Here is a 25,454-nt window from a genome sequence, read left to right on the forward strand (position 1 = left end):
GTGACCTTTATTGAGAGGATAAAAGGCACCAAATGGTGATTACAGATGACTTATTCCATAGCTGGGGATTTTCAAAAGGAATCTTGTTTCTGGATCTTGAGACAGTGGAACCAAACGACATATCTGTTTCTATTATTAGGAAGAAAGTGAGTCTGAGGATGAAAAACTATCTGTGGCTTCAAAGAGAAAGAGCTGACAGCAAAATATTTGAATTAATTAAAGAAATACAGAGTTGTTCATTGGTGGGCACTTTTTGTAGACATATCTCATAACATCTGTGCTTGTTTCCACGGCAATGGTGTCTGGTTTATTTTGTTGTTATTATACCATATGGGCATGAAAGATATTAGAGGAAGCTACCTGATGGAAAGCAAAATATAGACATTTCTAGACAGTCTGAGAGAAGCGCAAACCTCCAGATCTAGGCAGACAACAGTTCGACTCCTTCACGAACTATGCCAAGTTAAATGAACATTGACTATTTTCTCACTAATTAACAGGCCTTCTTAGAATGATACCGAAAGATATGGGTCTCGATGCCCATTGAATAAAGTACTCAGGTTTTTAGAGTTCTGGAAAATAAAAATCAGTTCATCCATTTCAAAGTTTTTTAAAAAATCATAAATAATAAAATCAGCCCAGAAGTCTATAGACCTTCTGTGAAAGGCTCAAACACCCAAGGTTTTGTTGGCTTGTTTGAGCCTTCCACTGTTTGTTTTAAGGCCAGCTTTCTCCACTGTTGATTTCCCTGTAAAACAGAGAGGTCCTTGTGTACCCTGCATTCTGATCTTCCCACCTATATTTCTATCAAGGTGGGGAAGTGGAGGAGACGAGAAGCAGTTGCAGTTCCCCAAACTGCGTCTTTTATTTGTTTTCTGTCTTCTTTCCTTCCACTACAATCTCTCCTTTCATTAACGCTACATCTTCAAATTTTGTCCCTTTGTACGACTGGACTATATCAACGTAGCCAAGACCTTGTATTTCAGAGCATACAAAGTTGAAGGGGATGGAGTAGTAAGTTCTGTGGTATGTTCATTCCATGTCTCAGTTCTTGGCATGCTCATTCAAATTTCAATTTATTTCAGGGGTGCCTGGGTGGCTCAGTCTCAAGCATCCAACTCTTGGCTTCAGCTCAGGTTATGATCCGTGTCATGAGATCAAGCCTTATGTCTGACTCCTCTATCAGGGTGGAATCTGCTTGAGATTCTCTCCCTTTCTTCTCCCTCCCCCTCCCCTTCTCCCTGCACTGGCGTTCTCTCTCTCTCTCTCTCTCAAATAAAGAAATAAAATCTTTTAAAAATTCAATTTATTTCAGAACTTCATAGTTTTATTGCTGAGCTAGCAAGCTTACATCCCCATAGCAGCATGTATTTATAGCATTAGCTCATGTGAATATACTGTTCCAAGCTTAACCAGTTATAAGTTCTAGAATTTCCCATGAGATGGGCAGATTATCTGCAGATGCCAGACACTTTGGGGTTGTTTCATATCTGATTAGCAACATAATGATGACACCAAATTAATTTCAAGAACTGTTCTTGAAATGCAGTAGTCATAAATATTTATTAATTTAGAGGAACAGAGGGAAGTTTCTCAATGTTAGAATTGATCTCAGTGTCATTTAACAAATTGCGTTACTTGAGCTATGCATGGATTTTAAGTTATTTTTGAATTATTTTCTTTTCAAACACCCACCATGTAGTTAAAGGTAGTTAATATTCCCATTAACTTTGTTGTCTAAAAGTTTACCTCTCATATTTGAAATACACTGGGGATCAGTTCAGTGGGTGACATGAGGAAGAACATATAAAATGAAATATCACATACAAGGGTAAGCTACCCTAAACTCAGCATCGATTTTCCATTAAATTTCCAACCATGCAGGTAGATGGAAAAAACATAATTGACCAAAGGAAGTACTTATGGAACTGATGGATTTTTAACCTCTCAGCCATGCTGAACTGCTATACACCAATAAATAGTGGAGCAAATTTTCTTGAAGGGTCATGATGACATGGTTCAATGAATAGAACAGGAGACTGAATGCCAGGAAACTTGGTTATGTCCTGGTTTTGCCTCTCACTGGCTTAAAAATGTTTACTTTTTATGAACAACTATATATATATAAATTATATATATAATTTGCTAAATATTAATATGCTAAAAACATATTAGCTAAACTAAAAGTAACAAAGATAAAATGGCACATGCAAATGACATATTTAGCACGTACAATATGCCGGGCACTATGATAGCACTTGGACATTTCATATTTTGAAGAATCCTATGAAGTAAATATTATCTTTATTCTCACTTTTCTAAGGAAGAAATGGAGAGCAAAGTGAGGCAGCTTGTATATGTATAAATGGTAGGTGAGTTCACAACCTGAAACCTGTCTCCAGAGGCTGTGCCATTAACCACTACACTCCACAGCCTCTTGTCTAAGGGTAGAAAGACTAGTCAGCAAATCAGATCAAACTAACTCTGCTATTTTTACTTTTCCACGTTTACTTGTAATTGTGCTTGAATTTTTTTTTTTAAGATTTTATTTATTACTTGAGAGAGACAGAGAGAGAGCATACACACATGAAGTAGGGGGGGAAAGGCAGAGAGAGATGGAGAAACAGGCTCCTCGCTGAACAGGGAGCTCAGACACAGGGCTCAATCCCAGGACCCCAAGACCCTGGGACCCCAAGAACCATGACCTGAGTCACCCAGACACCCCTAATTGTGCTTAAATTTAACAGAAGCAAAATGAATGGCAGTAAAAGTGAAGGAATTTTTAAAATGCGATACAACCTTCTCCATCAGAAGAGAAAAGAATTCCTGAAAGTGTCCGCAAAATTTAAGTAAAAAGGAGTTCATATAATATTAAAAGGTTGTCATGTATTTATTATTTTAATATGTATCAGTTGACTCCCTCTTATGAAGGAATAGGCAATAGACATACTTGGCTTCTCTCCCTTCTCATCCTGATTTTTAGGCTTATATTATTATTACTTCTATTATTACTATTAATAGCATTTAAATTCTGTTTTGTAATTGTAATTCCCAAAGTGATTTGAACATAATGCTGTGTTAACCAAATGCTCATGCTCGCTGTTTACTTTCTCTTTTCCATTTCTGAATAACTTACTTTGATGTACCTCTTCTGACTGGAATGCATCTACCAGAGCTCCTTTTCAAGAGATCTTTGTTGTTCTAGTCCTGAACCCTGAAGTCTTACATGCTTGAGGACTGGTCCTTTGCCTTTATACTTGAAGAAGGAAAGCTTTGCTGGGTATAAAATTCTAGGTTATACTTTCCAGGCTACCCTGCTCCCCTCCAACTGTCAGAGTTGGGTTTTTTTTTATTTGGTTGGTTTTTTGTTTGTTTGTTTTTTGTTTTAGTAAATATCAACTCATGATTTTCCAGCAGGGAGTGTAGTTGTTTTTGTTTTTTTTTAATTTTTGTCAGTGATGTTTTTATTTTCAACCTGCATACCTATATAATTCTTTCCTTTATTCATATTGAATTTCAGGATATGCTTCATTGTTGATCATTCCATTTCAATTATTTTTCTCCCAGACACTGTGCACTTTCAATTTGCATTTTTCTCCTATTACATCTTTCAGCCTCTTTTTTCAGGTTCATTGCTCTGTTTATATGTTGTATCCCTGGGTCATATGCCTATATATTCCCCTTAATGATTGGTATGTCTTTGTTCTTTATTCAATTTGAATTTGCACTGAGAGGCCCAGAGGAGAGGTTTTAGTTATATTTGTTCTATTTTCTGTTGCTTCTAGTGAGCTTTTTCATCTCCTTAATATTTTTTTGCTTTGTGCTTCTTGGCTTTTCTGAGCACAGCCAGCTTGCTTTTTGTCTCCTGGTGTTGTCCTGTAACCTCGTCTTTGAATCCTTGAGTCTCTTTGTTGAGCTTTCCTTAAAAAAGAAAATAGAGTAATAAATCACATTGCCAGTGATTACTTTGAGACTTTGAAATGCCATTTGAAAACTTTTCCTTGGGTTTTTAAAAGAGTAATCCTCCTTTTTTATGCATATTTCAGGTTTTAGTCTACTTTATTATGTTTATTTCCTTTGTATTTTTACTCCCAGTATCTGTGCATGGGTCCTGTGCTGATTCCTTCCATGTCATGGAGAGGGGGATTGAACTGGAAGTCTGTACTCTTACTGGACTTGGTTGTTCTAAACATCTCAAATCAGACATGGTTAGCACACCTTCCCTCACTTTTCTTCCTTTGCTCTAGGAGCACATGTTCCCTCAGTTTGTGGCTTCTAAGAGCCAGGAAGATCTTTGAAGTGACAGGTTCTACCTGTTCCCTGCTCGTCTCACCTCCCCCATCATTCACCCTATGCTGGGTGGTTGGGTCATAATCAAGTAGAAATGGCATTATCAGTGTTGCAGCTTCCTGAAATTTTGTGGTTTCTAGAAGGATACTTCTCAATTCTTCCAAAGGGTGACAATGCTTTAGAGCTCAAAGGTCTAAATCAAGGTTCTGAGATAGGGCAATAATGACTGCTGAATTTAAATCTGTTTCAAGCTCAAGATCTGAGGATATTTTATGTAGCCCTGAGTTTCTTTGTTTAAGGATAGAATTCCCATTTCTTAGAAGATAGGCTTCAAAGAAGGTATGACTTTGGGTTATGACCATTTCCTTATTTCATTGAGGATGGTATTTTTCTACTTTCCATTATTTGTTATTTGGGGTTAGCTTAAGAATAAGAATAAGCATGCCTTTACTCCACCATCTTTAATTAGGTGTTGCTTTGAATTCTTGAGCAAGTTTATCAACAAGGCCCAAGTAAATTTGTGCAGAAACCACCTTAATGCTAATTGCCAATTTTCTTTTGTGTTTCTCTCTAATTTTATTTTTCCCCCTGCAGTGCTTCCTATTCATTTACCTCAGGGACCACACCCCTACCCACCCCTGATACACTCCTGATTCTAATAAACAAAGAAACAAACAAGCAAATACTATTCTCACAAAATCTTTCATCAGTAAGTTCTACTTTAATGTGATTAATTCAATGGGATCCTGTCCCTGAGGTATTTATATTTGAAACTCTAGTTCTAACAGGCAGCAACCTCTTCGACCTCAGCCGCAGTAACTTCTTCCTAGAAACATTGCCAAAGGCAAGGGAAGCAACGGCAAAAATGAACTATTGGAATTTCATCAAGATAAAAAGCTTTTGCACAGCAAAAGAAACAGTCAACAAAACTAAAAGACAACCGACAGAATGGGAGAAAATATTTGCAAATGACATATCAGATAAAGGGCTAGTATCCAAAATCTATAAAGAACTTATCAAAATCAACACCCAATGAACAAATAATCCAATCAAGAAATGGGCAGAAGACATGAACAGACATTTTTCCAAAGAAGACACCCAAATGGCCAACAGACATATGAAAAAGTGTGTCAACATCGCTCGGCATCAGGGAAATCCAGATGAAAACCTCAATGAGATACCACCTCACACCCGTCAGAATGGCTAAAATTAACAAGTCAGGAAACGACAGATGTTGGCAGGGATGCGGAGAAAGGGGAACCCTCCTACACTGTTGGTGGGAATGCAAGCTGGTGCAACCACTCTGGAAAACAGTATGGAGATTCCTCAAACAGTTGAAATTAGAGCTACCCTATGATCCAGCAATTGCACTACTGGGTATTTACCACAAAGATACAAATGTAGGGATCTGAAGGGGTACGTGCACCCCAATGTTTATAGCAGCAATGCCCACAATAGCCAAACTGTGGGAAGAGCCAAGATGTCCATTGACAGATGAATGGATAAAGAAGAAGTGGTATATATACACAATGGAATATTATGCAGCCATCAAAAGGAATGAGATCTTGCCATTTGCAACGACGTGGATGGAACTGGAGGGTGTTATGCTGAGTGAAATAAGTCAATCAGAGAAAGACATGTATCATATGACCTCACTGATATGAGGAATTCTTAATCTCAGGAAACAAACTGAGGGTTGCTGGAGTGGTGGGGGTTGGGAGGGATGGGGTGGCTGGGTGATAGACACTGGGAAGGGTGTGTGCTATGGTGAGGGCTGTGAATTGTGCAAGACTGTTGAATCACAGATCTGTACCTCTGAAACAAATAATGCAATATATGTTAAGGAAAAAAAAAGAAGAAGAAGATAGCAGGAGGGGAAGGATGAAGGGGAGTAAATCGGAGGGAGAGACGAACCATGAGAGATGATGGACTCTGAAAAACAAACTGAGGGTTCTAGAGGGGAGGGGGGTGGGGGGATGGGTTAGCCTGGTGATGAGTATTAAAGAGGGCACATTCTGCGTGGAGCACTGGGTGTTATGCACAAACAATGAATCATGGAACACTACATCAAAAACTAATGATGTAATGTATGGCGATTAACATAACAATAAAAAATTTAAAGAAACTCTAGTTGTAGTTCTAAATGAAAGACAGTTCTCATGTAGGAAAAAAAAAATCCTAGTCATCAGGCAGAGGTGGAGAATAAAGCTGAAGGCAAGGGGAATTTTCTGGCTGCCTAAAAATCACCCCCTGGCGTATACACAGAGGCAGTGTGACCTTTTACTCTTCAATTACAATATGTGCAGAATCAGCAAATAATCGGTCACATTTCTTTAGTCACAAGCACGTCATGAGAAAAATAGGATTTGGGTTAGTGTTTTGGCATAGTCTTCAGTATGTGAAATAAATGTATTTAAAATAATTGTATGCAAATGAGAATTATTAAGGATTTCAACAAGCCCAATATTCCTCCTCAAGAGCATCTTATGAGTATGTTAATGTACTCTGATAAGCGTGGGAATCCTATCAGATTACTTAGAAAATCCTTCCTTTATTAAAAATAAGGCAAAGATAATCTTCTTGCTAACATGAAAATTATTGGACCCAGAGTTAATAAGGTTGTATTGTATCATAATAATTATTGTATCAGTAATATAACTTATTATGATTAAACTAATAATTTTACAGTATATCTCATTGCAAATATACTAAATGGTACATGTTTAATTGAACAGATTTTAGTTGTGATTTGTTTTATGATTTATGGAACTAGCCCCATTTTTCCAATTATTAAAAGTAATGTGTATTCAGGGTAAAAAAATATTAAGGTGACATTAAGAAAGGAGATATATAAAAAGTAAAGTTAAAATAATTCTTAACCATGTAACCTACATGCAATCACCATCAAGGTGTTGAAGTACATAACCTTTGAGAATTTTCTCTATATCTATACTTTGCTATTAAGAATTTGAAAAAAAATGGAAAATGTCAGGCCAGTTTTCTAAGAGTTGAATTACCACCACACCACGCATTTTTGCTGATATTGACAATCAAATCCGGATTTTCAGAACATGTGTTCTTTCAGCCACAAGAAATGTAGTGAAAACCAATTTCCAACAGTTTGGAAAGAAATCCAATGCATGGCAATATGAGAATTAAGATGTCACTGGCAAATTTTTAAAAATGTTTAAATATCAGATAAAAATGTAATCTTTGCAGGGTGCCTGGGGGGCTCAGTCGGTTAAGCATCTGCCTTCAGCTCAGGTCATGATCCCAGGGTCCTGGGATCGAGCCCCGCATCGGGCTCCCTGCTCAGCGGGTAGCCTGCTTCTCCCTCTCCCACTACCCCTGCCTGTGCTCTCTCTCTCTCTCTCTCTCTCTCTCTCTCTCGCTGTGTCAAATAGGTGAATAAAATCTTTAAAAAAAATGCAATCTTTGACTTGTTTTCAGGATTTAGATTATTGATTTATACCTACAGTTAATTTTGCATTTTGATGTTAAAAACACGGGTAGCTTTCTTGTCTTGCATTTTACATAGATCTCTCAATCACTGACCAGTAAGATACGTACCTATGCATCTGTCACAGATTTGTGGCTCACATGTGTTCCAGAAAGTCACATAAAACCTTTTCTCACACTATATTACCTCAATGGACTACTTCACTAATGGTGATTCCACCTAGATATCTCCTTGTTCAATTCCCCAAATATACATGTAAAAATTATAAATTGTAATATTCGCTAAAATTGGAAACAAAAGCTGCTTCTAAGAAATGATAAAGCAGTTATACTGAGAACACTAATAAGGAACAAAGGGAGGTCATTTTGAGTGTTTCACATCAGACACAGAAAACATTAAAATTAATGTGAGAGAATATACTCACTGATATCTGTCACCTGTTAACTCATTCAGAAGACACAGAATCAGACTCCACTGGGTTCTTCAGCCCTTGCTTCGGGAAAGGTAGGTACGTAGGAGTGAACTAGCTGGGTGCTCCAGAGGCTTGAAGTCACAATCTGGCCATCAGACACCATCTGCTCATTCCAACTGCCTCTGGCTTCCCGCCTCCAATCCGAAGTGAGCACGTGCTAGAGGCAAGCGGGTTCATTACAGGACAGCATGGTTTCTCCCGTTTTATAGAAGGTAATCATCATTAAATTGGTTATGAATCATTCACCAAGCATGTCTTTCTGTTTCTCAGCAAAAATGACTCAATCAAGAGAGCTTTCCAGTAATTTAATATGACTAAGTATATGGTAAAGCTTACTTTTACTTTTTTTAAAAAGTAAGCTTTTTATTTTAGAATAGTTTTAGATCTACAGAAAAAATACTATAAAGATAGTACAGAGAGTTCCTACATATCACATAAGCAGGTATCCCTTTTAACATCTTACATTTGTCACAGTTAATGAACCAACACTGATATATTATTAACTTTTTCAGATTTCCTTAGTTTTTACCTCATGTCCTTTTTCCGTTTCAGGATCCCATCCAGAATATCATGTCACATTTGGTTGTCATGTCTCCTTAGATTCCTCTTGACTGTGAGTTTCTCACAGTCCTTACATTTGATGACAGCATCCTTATTTTGACAGTTTTGAGGAGTACTCTTAGGTGTCTTGTAGAATGTCCTTCAACTGGGGTTTGTTGGATGTTTTTCTCATGGCCAGAGCAAGGTTGTAGCTTTTGGGGAGGAAAACCAGAGAGATAAAGTGCCATTCTTCACACATCATATCAAGAGTGGATACTGTCAACATGATTTATCACTGTTGACGTTGGCCTTGATCACTTGGCTGAGGTGGTGTGTGTCAGGTTTCTCCACTGCAAAGTTACTCTATTTTCCTGCTGTTTCCATATTGTCCTCTTTGGGAAAAAGTCACTACCCACAGCCACACTTGTGTGGGGAGTTTGGGTTCACCTTCCTGAAGATGGGGTATCTACATAGGCTATTTGGGATTCGTCTCTCGGGCAGATTGACTTTTGTTTTAATCTGTGTCTCTCACTTAATATTTAAAATGGAAGTTGGTAATGACTTCAAAATGGAGTCATTATACATCTTAAACTGCCATTTATTACTGTTTTGGGTCCAAAATTATTTAACTCCTTACATACCTGGAAGATTGAGGCCACAGCAATGTTCCTGTGGGTCTGAGTTGACTCTGAACTCATTGAACACCTTGGAGGAATGTGTTCTCTCTATTTTATTCTCTTTCCATTTGCTCTTCTTTGGATGAGCTTGTCTTGGACTGTTGCAGTTTTTTTTCTGTTTACAGGGCTTTTAATTTTCTACTGTTGAGTGCAAAATGTTTTATTAGCCCACAGGCTGAGTCAGATTGAAAAACACTTTTCACGGTTAGGCTGTGTACTTATTAAACAAAGTCTATTAAGAAACTTTTTTTTCTAATCTAGGTGGATCTGGCAAAGATTCTTGAACTCTCTTGGCCTCAGTTTCTTCATCTATGAAATAGAGTTAATACTAATAAATTATTATAGTATATAATATATATATCTCTATATATAGTGCTATATAGAGAGGTAGTACAAGTGATTTATTTAAAGTGCTTGATTCATACCAATAAGTACTACATATTACTATAAAACAATGTTTTTTTATGGCAATATAGTTGGCATATGATCTTATATTTGTTTCAGGGGCAAACATAGTGATTTGATAAGTCTATGCATTACAGAGTGTCCACCACCATAAGTGCAGTTACCATCTGTCACCATACAAAATTATTGCAGTATTACTGAGAGTATCCCCAATGCTATATTTTTCATCCCTGTCACTTATTTATTTTATAACTAGAAATTTATATCTCTTAATCCCCTTCACCTGTTGCACTCATCCTCTTCTCCCCCTTCCCTCTGGCAACCACAAGTTCTCTGTATTAATGAATCCATTTCTGGGTTTTGTCTGTTTGTTTGTAATTTGTTTTTTAGATCCATATGTAAAAGAAATTGTATGGTATTTGTGTTTGCCTGGCTTATTTCACTCAGCATAATAACTTCTAAGTCCATCCATGTTGTCATGAATTCAAGATTTCATTTTTTATGGCTGAGTAATATTCCATTGTGTGTGTGTGTGTGTGTGTGTGTGTGTGTGTGTGTGTGTGTATACATATACATATATTATATACACATATATATATATCCCATATTCTCTGTTCTTCTATCAGTGGACACTTAGGTTGCTTCCACATCTTGGCTATTGTAAATAATGCTGCAATAAACATAGGGGTGCTTATGTCTTTCCAAGTTAGTGTTTTCATTTTCTTTGCGTAAGTACTCAGAAGTGGAAGTTAAAACTTTCTTTAATGTATATTTTGGGGGAATTTAGAAAAAAAATTTAAATATCATGCTTTTAGTAAATTCTTATTGAGTGTTTTTAAGTGTCAAGTCTTGTGTTATAGTGGAGCCATAAGGAGGAATAAACAAGGGCCTGTTCCCAATGAATATTGATCTTGTGTGAGCTCTGTTCAGGTAACAGATTCTCCTTCAACATGAATCCAGTGGAATGATCTAGAAGTAATAACTAAGGACACTAGCTTAAGTCCAGCAGTTCTGCACAAGGTTTCCAATCACTTCTATAAAAATGAAAGACAAAGAATGTAAAAATAGAAATGTGTATGTGTGTATAAAACTTCCTTTAAAAAAACAAGAACAAAAACTTCAACTCACAGATATACTATAAGTTAATTTGGGGATAAAGAAAATCCTTGGTTGTTTTTTTTTTTTCCCAGCAAAGGAACCTTCCAGAGAATTTATGATGATCTATAAGTGCTTTGAAATGTGAGCCGAAGAATAGGTACTGAAAGTGGCAAGATTTCTGTCGCCTTTTCAGTATGAATTCAAACCAGCATTTCCTCAGGCCTTTCATCAGAGCTACAAAGTCTCCCAAGTCCCCCTTACATCCTAATAATTCTCGATAGAAGTCTAAATGTTCAGCCTCAGATGCAGAAGGAGAAGTCCTGCAGCCCCGTAAAATAAACCCAGGTGGCCCATGGAGGAGAGGTTCTGAAATCCCTCCTGTCCACCCTCCCTCTCCCCTTGGACCTGACCTGAACCTGGTGACATTTCAGCCCAGCTCTCTTCCCTCTTTCAGAAACACCCTGTTGCTAACTCCCTGTTCATACACGTCAAGATCCAGGGCTGCCATGCTGGCAAAGCCAGCTACATAATTTGCCAGGCACGGTGAAAAATGAATATGCAGGACGTTTTCACAATTTTTAAGAATTTCAAGATGGCAACAACAGAGTCTTAAACCAGGTACCAGGGCCTTCTGAGTGCCCAGCCCTGTGCACTTGTGTACTTGCATAGTTGCACCCTCCTGAAGCCCCCCAGAAGTGCAAAGCATTACATAGGAAAATGTTATTCCAGAATTCCAGACTGGGTTTCTTTTCTGAAACATCATTGGAACCAGGGGCGAACTATAATTTCCAGGTGGCTGTGCCCAGTGGAAAAGGTCATGAGCCCCATATTGAGAAGGAGAATGGGGAGCAGTGTGATGGGAAGAGGTCTGCTTGGGAAAGAGAGGGAAGGAGCCTCATGGCTGGGATGCAGAGATTTGGGGAAGCCAAGAGAGGATGACAGTGGAGAGAGCTGGTTGTTGCTATTGTGGTTTCCTCCAAAAGACTGGGAAAATGGAGACAGAAAGGAGCTAGGAAGAGAGTCTACTATGCACAAAAAGTAAACTTCCCTTTTAGCATTTTTCCCCTGAAAACTTAAAGATCTGCATTGCTACAACTATAGGTATTATACGACATTAGAGTTTCAGTGAATAAAATTCCCTAACAGGACAGGGACATGCAGAGCCCTGGGTTTCATGTGAGTTACATAATAAAAATACTATTGGTTAAATTCCTATTTCATTACCATAAGGTTATTTGCCTTCAAGTTTATTTGAGGGACTTAGAAATTCAAGTCACAAATGAAGTCTCATTAAGTCAAAGATTCACTCAAAAAGAGAGAATCCTGAGAACATATTGGATTGCTGAGTTCCCAAAATGCCATTCAGAATTTTATTCTTGTTGGTGCTGATACAACTCATAGGATCAATAGACCCCTTCTGCTCTTATTGGTACAATATCCCAAATTAGACAATAATAATACCTGGTAAATGACAAGTGTTGTGTTAAAAAAGTTCTATCGGCATCTTGCTCTAATAATAACAGCTCTCTGTTGGTGTAACTGAATCAAAGATTGATTTTCAAGAGTCAAGAGAAAAACACAAAAACCTATTCTTCCGAAAGTCTCCTCAAATAAGATTCCCGGAACTGAAGTTCGAGAGTCAGGTCTTTGGGGTCTTCAACCAGGAGAAACTTCTGGAAAATCACAGGACTAAGCCTTGGTTCAGCATCCTCTTATAAAAGCTGAGAATATATACCTGAATAGGAGGCCGTCTGACCTCCACTCAAAGCAGCCCAACTTCATAAATGCCAAGAAAAAAACAGGGCTATCCCACCCGTGGCTTCATTTTTGTTGCTGAAATGAACCTTTCGCAAAGAAAAGGGAAACAGACAGAAGAACAGTAATCTCAGAAATTCTCTATTTAATCCTTTCCTCCGTAGAACTGCTTTCACTAAATTCCACTTTGGCCTTATGGTGCGCGTACACTGAGAACCAAAAAAATGACCCTTCGTACACTCTAAGAAAATTGTTGAAAACAGCGCTGTTGAGAAAAGTCGTAGCTCTGACCGAGGCCCTCAGGAAAAACGTCCCTTTGTACATATTCCTGAGCAATGGATAAGTAAGGGGTTTCTCGTTCCACCTGTGATGAGATCCTAGAGAGAAGGGCATCTCTTTTCTCATCAGAACTCTCGCTTTGATGGAGATAATCTTTCCTGGGGGTCCGGGCAGAGAGGCAACATTCAGAATTCAGAGAACAGATTCTTCTCTCCAGCTTCCTCTCGCTTGGAGAGGGATCATGGCATCCATCCCCGGAGAGTGTTGTGTCCCAAAAGAGAGAGTCCAGCCAGAAAAAATCACTTCTGTGAAATCGTTAGCCCCCAACTCCTCAAAATCTTTGTATTTGAGAAATATTTTTAAGGGTGAATTATCAAGGCAACCCTGAAGAGGAAATGAAGACGCTAATGAGCATTCTGAGAAACACGGGAAGAAAAAGAGAAAATGTCCATCCACTCAAAGATGTACATGTGTGAAGGTGTACTAATGGGTTCATTGTGTGGGGGGGCTGGGGACATGTACACACACACAGAATTGTATATTTGGTGTGTGGTGTGTATACAATCAACCCATTACCATACTTGCATGCACACACACATATAATTGTATCTGCATATATGTAGGATTGTACATGTATATATTTATATATAATTGTATATGATTACATGATTGTATGTGTATATATATATACATTTTATATGTGATTGTATATGTATATATGACGGTACATGTTTATGTGTTCAGACATGATTATATATGTATGTGTATATATATTCTATATATGTTTGCATATGTATATATGTGTAATAAACAGTTTTATTTTGTAATGCATGCACCAGCAGTCTCTCACCCTCTTCCTGTACTTGGCTATTGCCTTGACTTACCAACTAATGAAGCAAAAATATAACCTTGATTCCGAGTATGAGCTCAGAGGTCCCCATGATTCACGGTGAGTTTGGGACTTATCTGACCAAGGTCACGGGGAACTAGATATATGTTAACACTGCTGGCTCCTGCCTCCCGCAGTACAGAATGTTACAGAAAGAAGAACAGTGCAGCAGTACTGGTCCAGGTGCCAGGGCATACTACTTGGACCAGCTTTCACCCACCCTCAGGATAAGGGTTCATTTGTCTCCTATCACTGCAGGCCCAAGATAGAAAGAGTTCCGTGTCCTCCATGACTGTTCATGGACAGTTCCTATCAGCATCAGTGAGGATCTGTTGGGAATTCAGAGTCTCAGACTTCATGCCAGGCCTACTAAAGCAGAATCTGGGGAGACAGAACCTAGGAAACACGGTCTCCAGGTGATACGCACCAGCATTTGGGAAGCGAAGAGAACTTAGAGGTACAAAACTGTTGTCATTCTCCTGAGACTTTTCTGTCTTCCAAATTAGAGCAGGCTGTCAGAAAAATAATGCCATCTCCAAAGGAATAAAGGTCCGGGGGCGGGGGGGCGCTGATTTACCTTTGTTCTGGGAATTCGGTAATTAATAAATATGTATAGCTGAGGAACACTTTGCATAAGGAAATCTGGTATTAAGATTCAGTAATTGCCAGAACATCTCGGGAAATGATATCCTGCCAGAGGCAGGGCTTTTCAAGTGAAGTGTTCTGAATACAGTTATAATTCGTGCTGGATGTATTTTTTAAAACATGTCTGGTTTGGCTAGTCTTTAAGACAAGGCTGCTAAGAATTTGACACTTGTGAGTCCAAAGACGCTAAGCCTGAAGTTATTAATTTAAGAAACATTGAAGAGCCTCAATTCCTCCATTTTGAGATCATATTTTACCTGGGTTGCATTTTCCCAAAACGAAACAGCCTTGTATCATCAACAGCTGAGCACTCATCCTGAAATTGTAAGGAACGACTGCCAGAGAAGAGCATCCCGCTGTGTTTTTTATTATTGTTGTTATTGATCACTTACGAATAACCGCAAAAAACCCTGAGCATTATTCTGAACACGGGTTTGGAAATCCATCTGGCCCTGGTGCTCAAATGCAAATGAGACAGATGAGATACACACTTGAAGAGGGATGGTGTGGGGAAGAAAGCCATTCCCGTGAGGCGACCGGCTTCGCTCTACAGACCGGGTAAAACGTTGGAACCATCACCCTGTGTTTTCTTGACTCGAGTTTGCAAGCACCTTTGGAAGCTTAAGCTTCTCTCCTATTCTCCATCCTATTAGCATTTACATGGCACTTCTGAACCATTAGGCCTTCCTTCAGTGTGATAAAAAGAATGGCCCATCCTATTTTCCTGGTAAAGAATCCCAGTCAAGTGTGTTTCTGAAGCAGCCAACAGGGCCGGGAGGAGCTGATATAGGAGCTCTTCTTTGTTTACCATCTCCGCTCCTGAACCACAACACATTTTGCACATAAAATACTTGATGGTTTCCGTCGTGAAAAGAAAAAGTTTAAGCATTTTATTTTTATTAAACACACTTAAGGGACACCTGGGTGGCTCAGTTGGTTCAGTGTCTGCCTTCAGCTGGGGTCATGATTGATCCCAGGGTCTTGGGATCCAGTGGCGGGCTTCCTGCTCAGCGGGGAGTCGGCTTCACCTTCTCCCTCTGCCCCTCCTCCCTGCTTGTGTGCTCTCTCTCTTTCCCTCTCTCTCTCTCTCTCTCTCAAACAAACTCTTAAAAAAATAAACACATTAAAAAAAAAAAAAACCTAACCGCTGCTCATCTGCTTAGGTCACATGGGAAGGCTTAAGATCAGAAAGCCAGTTCCAGGTTGAATAATGGAAACCAAAGGGGCATAGCTGTCCATTGCTATATTCTCCCTTGCCTACAGATCCCAATTCTCTGTCAGTAGGAATATTCACCATAATTGCATGTAGTCAAGCACACTGGTGGAGAGTCGATTTCCCTTTGGTCTAGCTTTGGATAAGGGACCGAGTTCTGGCAAATATGTATGAGAAAGTCTGCTTGAGCTTGCTAGGAAGTGTTTTCCTCCTGATACAAAAGAAAGCAAGAAGAGAAAAAGCCTCTCTTATTGCTGCCACCTTCCTATCTGCTTGGGACACTGTCCAAGAGAATGCAATGCTTGCCATCCGAGGTCATGAAGGTGATAAGCCACTGAAGGTTACAGAACAGGATGACAAGAGGAGCCTGGGTCATGGATGCCTGCAGTGGCTGACTTCCCCACAACCCGTTACTTGACATTGAATACCTGTTATTTAAGCCACGCCTGTCAGGTACTCTGTTCCCCACAACCAAATGTGTTTTGCTGTTACCATACATAAAGAATAATATTCACAGGCCATTACCAAAACTCTATGTGATAAATAAAAGGGGGGAAAAAAATCTAAAGTTGTATTGATTTTATTATAAGATATAGAATACGTGGAAATTAAAGTTTCATGTGATTCATATTAGCCCTTCAAAAGTCGTGTTGGAGTGCAGATTAAATATAAAGCAAGACTGCGTGGCTGGGAAACTCACGTAACAGACAGAATAAAGCCTTGCACCTCCAGAATGTCACTGCTCACGGACACAGCGAACTGTGGGAAATACGTGGACATGCAGGAAGCAGAGAAACAGGAGATGTGCTATAGATTACAGATGTGGCCTCGTTCAGTGCCCGATTCGTAGTAAGAATGCTTAAGAGCAAATAAAAATATCTTTTCCTCTGCAGTTAAACTGGCAACAACTAAGACAGAGATTTCTTTTTCCATTTCTGAGGTACATCATGACGAATAATGCTTTTTAATGCAAAATGCACAAAGGACAATGCATTTTATTTGTGATATTTATCCAAGGAAATAGGAAATCATGAAGTATAACAAAGCATCAGCACATCAAACCTTTCAGAAGTATGTGGTGCCCATAGGGATTCAGAGGAGGTGAACACCATAATATTAAAGGAGGTGTTTTTACTGCGATTATCGAAAATGACAGCTACAAAAGGCCTGGAGAGAGGGGAAATAGTTCTTTGCAGAGACACAAGATTGCCTTCAGTTGGTTTGTGCCCACATAGAGGGTCAAGATAGTGTCATATAGAAGGTAGTGAGCAGTGATCAGTGAGCACACACAGAACAGCCTGGAGAGATGTGTCTGAGGAGTCAAGGGTAAATGCAGAGGTGTTCTGCTCAGCTGAATAACCTATCAGGTTCCTGGGTTTTTGTTACAGGAATAATCATTCAACTCTTTGAACCTTCATATGATATGAGGACACAAGAGCTTGGAGTCAAGACGACACTAGCTTGAGGGTGGGGAAACCGAGGCTCAGTCATTCCGTTGGCCTAATGACTTTGAGAAAGGCACTTTACTTCCCAAGCCTCAGTCTCTTTGTCTGTAAATTAAGATGTTTAGAACAAAGGGATTGTGATGAGTCTAAATCTGTCAAATCTAATAGATGAAGCAAGCCTTGAAGGAAGTACAGGATCTCAGAATTGGAAGTGGATCTAGGGACCAGCTTTTCCAAAGTTGCTGAACTCACAGAGGAAGAGGGGAGGCTCAGACAGTTGAACCCATGTGTGCAAGGATTCACAACTGGCAAATGACAGATGGGACGATGGCCCAGCTAGGTTGGCCAGCCCTCCCAGTTGCCCAGGGATTGAGGGATTTCCCAGGACATGGGATTTTCAGTGCTAACGCTAAGAAAGTCCCAGGCAAACCAGGATGCGCCTAATACCTGAGGACTAGGTCACCCCATTCCCTCCTGCATTGGATACTGAGGACTAGTAGTCCTTGAACTGCTTCTGTGCACCACAAAAATATTCTTCCGGTGTCACAACACTCTGGTGGCGTATGGGCACTCCATAAATGACTGACTGGGTCCCATTCCACTGTTGGTGACATTTACCTTTACATCTTGCCCTTGAGTTCGCCTTCATGTCTTTGAGCTCAGTTCATTCAGCAGGAACATAGATTTCATGGCAGAGACTCCTTCAAAGCAAAGGTGTGGGGGGATGTGACTTTGTGTCCAAATGTTGCTGGTAGCTGACTGTCTGAGGGGCACCAAGGGGCTCACCACACCTCAAGGCTTCAACCCCCTTAACTCCCCTCAACCTTTAACTGTACTGGAACAGTAATAAAAGAAATGCACATCTTAAAAATGAAATCTGATTTTCTCTATAAAAACAGGGATAGTGCTGTGAATTGTGTAAAACCGTTGAATCACAGAACTGTACCTCTGAAACAAATAATACATTATATGTTAAAAAAAAAAAAAAGAAGATAGTAGGAAGGGAAAAATGAAGGGGGGGAAATCGGAGGGGGAGACGAACCATGAGAAACTATGGACTCTGAGAAACAAACTGAGGGTTCTAGAGGGGAGGGGGGTGGGGGGATGGGTTAGCCTGGTGATGGGTATTAAGGAGGGCACGTTCTGCGTGGAGCACTGGGTGTTATGCACAAACAATGAATCACGGAACACTACATCAAAAACAAATGATGTAATGTATGGTGATTAACATAACATAATAAAGTTAAAAAAATAGGGATAAAGTTAAATAAATACTGCCTAATGCTGCCCAAAGTAAAGTATAATCAACTTCTCCATAATTTGCTGTTAGAATTGTGAATACTGTCAGATTTGCAATTTGGCAAAATATATCAAGAATTTTAAAAATGTTTGTACTTTTTGACTCAGTAATCGCAATTCTGGGAATCTATCCTAAGGAAAGAAGTCTAACTTTAAAAAGCCATATGCCTGGCTATATCTAGTACACTGTTTTTCATAATAGCCAAAAAGTATAAATAACAAAAATGTTCAGCCATAAACAAATTGGTTAAATAAAATATTGATAAAATATATCAACACAAAAAAATATTTTGTAATCCTTTAAATTATAGTTATAAACATTGGTAAGCATATTAATATTTACCTTACCACAGGAAATGCAGAATATTAGATCAAATTTAAACACAGTATATATTTACAGCTATAAAATGTGTACAGATATAAATTTGCAAGACAAAAGAGTAAAAAGAAATACAGGATTTCTTCTCCATTTTTACAATTTTTCAAATTTTCTGAAATATGGAGATGCTACTTTTATAACATAATTCTTTTCCCTACAGTTAAATATTTTCATCATGAAATGATATGTGCTTATTATGAGAAAAATATAAAATTACAACATGTGTACAAATTGGCTCAGGCTGCCATAACAAAATACCACAGACTGGGTGGCTTAAACGATAGGAAATTTATTTTCTCACAACTCTGTGGAATGGAAGTCTCACATCAAGATCCAGCAGTGTCGATTTCTGGGGACAGCTCTCTCCCTAGTTTGCAGACAACCACCTTCTCACTGCTGCCCTGACAGGGTGGAGAGAAAGCTCTGGTGTCTCTTCTTATAAGGGCACCGGCTCTATTGGATTAGGTCCTAATCTTATGATCTCATACAACCATTTTCATCTCCTCACAGGACCTGTCTACACACTGGGGTGTAGGACTCCAATGTACAAATTTGGGGGAAACTCAGTTCAGTACCTACCAACACACATATAATGGGGTCGAAGTATGGTCCCTCAACCTCTCTCCCTACAGAACATCACTTGGGGTGCATCCCTGCAGATGATTTCTCCTTGTTTTTGGAAACATTTGAAAAATAATTTAACTAATATATGCAAATACCTGTAGAAATGTCAACGAATTGTAAGATTTCCATTGCAAAAGAGTAAAACTCTGCCTCTAATTTCCCTAAGCAACAGGAGGATCTTTAAAGTTTTAGTTATGTGGCACCTGGGTGGCTCAGTCAGTTAAGCCTCTGCCTTCAACTTGGATCATAATCCCAGGGTCCTGGAATTGAGTCCCACATCGGGCTCCCTGCTCAGCGAGAGGCTTGCTTCTCCTCCCTCTGCTGCTCCCCCTGCTTGTGCTCACTTGCTCTCTCTCTCTCTGACAAATAAATAAATAAAATCTCTAAAAAAAATTTTAAGTGAAATTTTAGTTATATGTCCTGCCATTTAACTCTATTTTCCTAAACCATACATTTATGCCACTATTTTTCATGTATTCAACTTAGATATTATCTACCAACTTCCCATTATTAGAGATGAACCCCTAGCTCCCTCATACAATTCCCTTCCCAAACTTTTTCTTCAGCCCTTCCCCTATACTTAGCTAAGTAACCAATTTATTTTGGTACGATTTCTAAGTTTTCTTCTGAAATTCTTTCTCCCCTGCAGACTGCCATCATAGTGAAGAGAGATCCAATAATGCTGAACTGTGTAGTATTAATTTATATAACCATAGGAAAATGCTATTGCTCCAAAATATGTGAAGATTTTTGTAGTATTCTTGTCTGCTCAGGCAAGGAAAACTCAAAGCCTGAATGATATCTAATCAACGGTATTAGAATAAGTAAATATGCCCATGGGGGGGGAAAAATGAGCCTTGATATCTACATCACACCATATACAACATTAAATTAAATTTAAATCTTAAATTTTGAGATATCTCATAGACCTAAGTATACAATTAAAATTTCTAGAAGAAAGCATAGGATAGTATCTTTGCCACTTTAACTCAGGCAAAGACTTCTTAAATGGGAGAGAAGAGAATATGATGCACTAGACTGTGATGAGAGACCATGAACTAAAAAATGGCTCCTAATGACAAATGTGACTTCCACTCACATTTTATTGCTGCAAGTAAATCACATGGCTTTTCTGAATTCAATAGGGTAGGAATGTTTAACCCGCCTGCAGAAAGGGTAATGGAAGGAGAGAAAAGGCAGTATTTTACCAAGAGAAATATAATCTTCCAAAGAGAAATCTAGAGTGACAAGACATAAGAATGTTACCTTTTCTTAGCTTCTGCCGGCTACTGATCTGAAACAGGGTCAGTTGGGAAGCAAAACAAGGGAGATTGGAAATAAAAATGGAAGCCCAAACGGCACCTTACTAATGACACTGTCTTCATTAACAATCTTAGCGATGTTGAGAACTTGGAGAAAGTCAGCCGAGAGAAATTTCCAGAAAACAAAATCATTATTAACTATTTTCTTTTTTTGTTGTTCTTTTTTGTTTTGGGGGGGTTGGGGGGAGTCAGGGGGTGGCACAGGGAGAAGGAGACAGAATCTCGAGCAGGCTCCACACCCAGGGCACAGCCCCATGTGGCCTCGATCTCACGACCCTGAGATCACGACCAGAGCCGAAATCAACAGTTGGACCCTCAACTGACTGAGCCACCCAGGCACCCCTATTTTCTAAAGGAGCAAGCATTTTAACACCATAAATGTAAGAAAGATAAAATAGGAAAATGAAAGACAGTTCTTTAAATTGATTATATTTACTACTTCGAAAAACGAAACAAACCGCATTGGTTTTAACCCATTTCTCCACAGAACAGTGAAGGCATCATTAACAGAGAAGTAGGATATGAGTAGATTTGGAGACAACTGTCTTAAGGGATGATGCCACCTCCTAACAGAGGACAAAGATTCTTTTATTTTGGATTGCTCTTTGGACTGTTTTATTGCATTGTTAAAACCCTGCCACTGTTTTTCTTTCATAAAAAATAATAGACTATGGAATGAAGGTCTATCTGATTTTTAGCTACATAGCTACCAGAATGATTTGGTTAACCTAGTCAGTGCTGTTTTAGTGGAGGAATGATCTTAAATTTTATAAACCTTTTCTTAGAATGATACCATTCAAACTGTTATTCAAGAAAAAAAAAAAAACAGGTATCAGACATTGTTGCAACTTGCTATAAACTGGTGAAATGCAATATACACATCAAAAATACAATATGTTGGCTGATATATCTCATTTCTTTTTTAAAGATTTATTTATTTATTTTAGGGGGGAGGGGCAGAGGGAGAGAGATTCTCCAGCAGACTCCCTGCTGAGCATGGACCGAACACAGGACTCAATTCCACAACCCTGAGATCATGACCTGAGTCGAAACCAAGAGTCGGACACTCAACCGACTGAGCCACGTAGGTGCCCCGATCTATCTCTTATTTCTTATTACATAATTCAGGAAATCATCTTTTCTTTTTCTTTCCTTTTATGTCAACAGACGTTTTCCTTCAGATTCTCCTTGCTTCATATGACAAGAAAAATTGCATCACTGGTGATGCATGTGGACCCTGGATAGAGAGGGGAGAGAAGCAGCAACAGGGGCCTTCACGTTTCATTATGAGCTAGTGCTACCTGGCACAATGGTAGCGCCAGCCCACCATTCCATCCACCTCGTGGATCTCAGGTGGCAAAATTATATCCAATCACAGAAGGTTGCTTTGTTAGTCTGCCTCTTTAACTTCTCGCTTTCGAAATATTTCAAGAGGTGGACATTGCAAGAGCAGCACAACAATTGATGCAAAAAGTACACAGAAAACTGAAGAGCATGGTTTCGTTCCAGAGCATGGTCAAGGTCAGCAGGTTCTTGCACATAATATTCTTCTGTTTTTCCTTATAATAATACATAAGCAACACATTATTAAGTTAAATATTTACATCTTTACACTTGAACCAATATATAAAATTAATATCAAAATGTTAATCATTCACTTTAATTAAAAACTGAACATCTAAAATGGAACCTCTGACAAATTACATTTAAATAATGAGGTTTCACAATAATGGAGAGGGATTGTTATTGCGGGATGCATTTTTTTAACAAAGAGAACAATGACTAAACTCAGCATCGATGAGCTGTGACTCCATAAACATTTCGATTCCCATGCAACTCCTTAATTTCTCTGTTTTAAAATGCTTCAGAAATACCAGCATATCCTAATACCATATGCTCCTAAAGCACAACATCACTTTGTACAAACATTACCTTTTGTGCTGTATCACTCCTTGGCTTCAGAGGCTCCCACACTTTCTTTCCCACTTGGCATCTTACCACAATCTAGGCCCTAATTTGCTGTTTAATCTCATCATCTGGTGTTCTTCCCTCCTTTGCTCTCTCCCTCCACCCAGCCACACTGGCCTCCACACTGGTCTTTGAGCCTGTCTCTCTCTTCTCCTTGGAATGCTCTTCCTCTAGATAGCCATGTGACTCACTATCTCTTCTTTCAGCCCTCCAATCAAACACCACTATATCTGCAAGCCACCGTTGATGTGTGTGTATCTGTGTACATGCTATGGACCGATTGTTTGTGTGACCCCAGAATTCATATGTTGAAGACCCAACCTCCAATGTGATAGTATTTGGAGATGGGGCTTTCGGGGTGTTAAGGGAGGTTAGATGAAGTCATGAAGATGGGGCTTTGCTCTGATGGGATTCATACTCATCTAAGAAGAGATACCAGAGAGCTCACTTTCTTTCTATCCACCATGGGAGGACACAGCAAGAAAGCGCCCTTCTGCAAGCCAGGAACAGAGCTCTGAACAGGACCCCACACACACGCGCGCGCGCACACGCACACACACGTGCGTGCACACACTCGTTCACACACAGATGTGAAAGTTTTATGTTATGGCAGTAAACTAGCAAAGAATGACCATCATAAATCTAAAATATGGAGATTGTGAAAAAAATTAACTGCAAACAAGGAAAAGAGTTATAGTCAGCCAGATACCCATGGTTCTTAGGAATCCAGCTAAGAATAAGTGACCATCATGAGCAAATAATCAGTTGGACTCAACTAAAATGCGGATAAAAATGACAATCTTCTAGAAAAATGGAGTTTGTCAAAAATTGACCTCAGACACCCCACTGGCTGCTCTGAAAAGCCACCTTTGCATTGTTCCCGTGTCTGGCTTCCGGTTCGCCGCAACCACCTCCGCCGCGCGCCTCCTCCGCCACCGCGGACTCAGGCAGCTTTCTCGCCAGAGTCCTTGAACTCTTGCTTTCTCTTTAATCCGCTGCATCGGATCACCGGCGTGCCCCGTCATGTCAGACGCGGCCGTGGACACCAGCTCCGAGATCACCACCAAAGACTTAAAGGAGAAGAAGGAAGTTGTGGAGAAGGCAGAGAATGGAAGAGACGCGCCTGCTGATGGGAACGCTAATGAGGAAAATGGGGAGCAGGAGGCCGACAATGAGGTAGATGAAGAAGAGGAAGGGGGGGAGGAAGAGGAGGAGGAGGAGGAAGGCGATGGTGAGGAAGAGGACAGAGACGAAGACGAGGAGGCCGAGGCAGCTACGGGCAAACGGGCAGCTGAAGACGATGAGGTGCGTCTGGGCTTCGGTGGGGGCTGGGATGTGAGGCACAGTAGCAGCCAGAGGGGCTGATTTCCGTGGCGTGGTCCCGAAAGGCTTCCGTACCTTGAGCAGGAACAGGAAGGAACGTAGGCCTGCCTTCCCAGAGCTCTGGAAGCGTCTGGAGCAGCCAGTGCCTGGCCCCTTGCCTCTGCCCGCAGGAGTGGGGGTGGGCCCAGGGGGCTGCAGGGGCCTTGACCGTCTTTCTCTGCGCAGGATGACGATGTCGATACCAAGAAGCAGAAGACCGATGAGGATGACTAGACAGCAAAAAAGGAAAAGTTAAACTTAACAAAAAAAAAAAAAAAAAAAAGGCCACCGTGACCTATTCACCCTCCACTTCCCGTCTCAGAATCTAAACGTGGTCACCTTCGAGTAGAGAGTCCCGCCCGCCTGCCCAACGCGGGCAGCGCCACCCGCAGATGACACACGCTCTCCGCCACCCAGCCAAAACCACAACGTGAATTTGCAACAGGGGAGGAAAAAAGAACCAAAACTTCCAAGGCCCTGCTTTTTTTCTTAAAAGTACTTTAAAAAGGAAAATTTGTTTGTAGTTTTTATTTACATTTTATATTTTTGTACATATTGTTAGGGGTCAGCCATTTTTAATGATCTCGGATGACCAAAGCAGCCTTTGGAGCGTTCTCTGTCCTACTTCTGACTTTACTTGTGGTGTGATCATGTTCATTATAATCTCAAAGGAGAAAAAAAACCTTGTAAAAAAAAAAGCAAAAACAACAACAAAAAAACAATCTTACTCCGAGCATTCCAGTAACTTTTTTTGTGTATGTGCTTAGCTGTACTGTAAGTAGTTGGTTTGTATGAGATGGTTAAAAAGGCCAAAGATAAAAGGTTTCTTTCTTTCCTTTTTTGTCTATGAAGTTGCTGTTTATTTTTTTTGGCCTGTTTGATGTATGTGTGAAACAATGTTGTCCAACAATAAACCGGAATTTTATTTTGCTGAGTTGTTCCAACAACAACAACAACAAAAAATTGACCTCAGAGAAATATAGAAAATCTACAGACACTAATTACTATGGATAAATTTGCCAAAAATTGCCTCCGGTTCCTCTCCCAAAGAAAATATCAAGATGAGTCATTTTTACAGGTGAATTCTATCAAAACGTCAATGATGTCAACACAGTGCTTTTAATGTCATCCAAGTTTTTGTAAGAAATAGTTAAAATATTCACATCAATACTTCATGACACTGTCAAAAAAGAAAAAAAGTTACAGACCTTTTAAATAAATGAGACAGACTTGGTAGCATGAAGTAAATAGTAAAGTAAATGACCCTTCATTTTTTTCTCTCTACTCTGTTCAAAACCAGCTCCTGATAAAGCTCATAGCTTTCTCCTTGCT

General features: G+C 39.6%; 1 protein-coding gene across 1 annotated transcript; it reads left to right on the forward strand.

The window, feature by feature from the left end:
* The first annotated feature begins 23,638 nt into the window (after window positions 1-23,638).
* Window positions 23,639-25,062, forward strand: LOC113920095 (prothymosin alpha-like). Its single transcript, XM_027590287.2, has 2 exons — window positions 23,639-24,065; window positions 24,309-25,062. Exons 1-2 carry the CDS (start codon window positions 23,784-23,786, stop codon window positions 24,354-24,356), a joined length of 330 nt encoding a protein of 109 aa, XP_027446088.1. The 5' UTR covers window positions 23,639-23,783; the 3' UTR covers window positions 24,357-25,062.
* The last annotated feature ends 392 nt before the right edge of the window (window positions 25,063-25,454 follow it).

The sequence above is a fragment of the Zalophus californianus genome, chromosome 3 (genome assembly GCF_009762305.2).
Source record: "Zalophus californianus isolate mZalCal1 chromosome 3, mZalCal1.pri.v2, whole genome shotgun sequence".
NCBI classification, from domain to species: domain Eukaryota; kingdom Metazoa; phylum Chordata; class Mammalia; order Carnivora; family Otariidae; genus Zalophus; species Zalophus californianus.

What these genes read in the sequence shown, in the direction of transcription:
- LOC113920095 (XM_027590287.2), top strand. Translation starts at nt 23,784, where the DNA reads ATGTCAGACGCGGCCGTGGACACCAGCTCCGAGATCACCACCAAAGAC. An exon ending in GGGCAGCTGAAGACGATGAG is followed by an intron (nt 24,066 to 24,308) that starts GTGCGTCTGGGC and finishes TTCTCTGCGCAG; the next exon opens with GATGACGATGTCGATACCAA.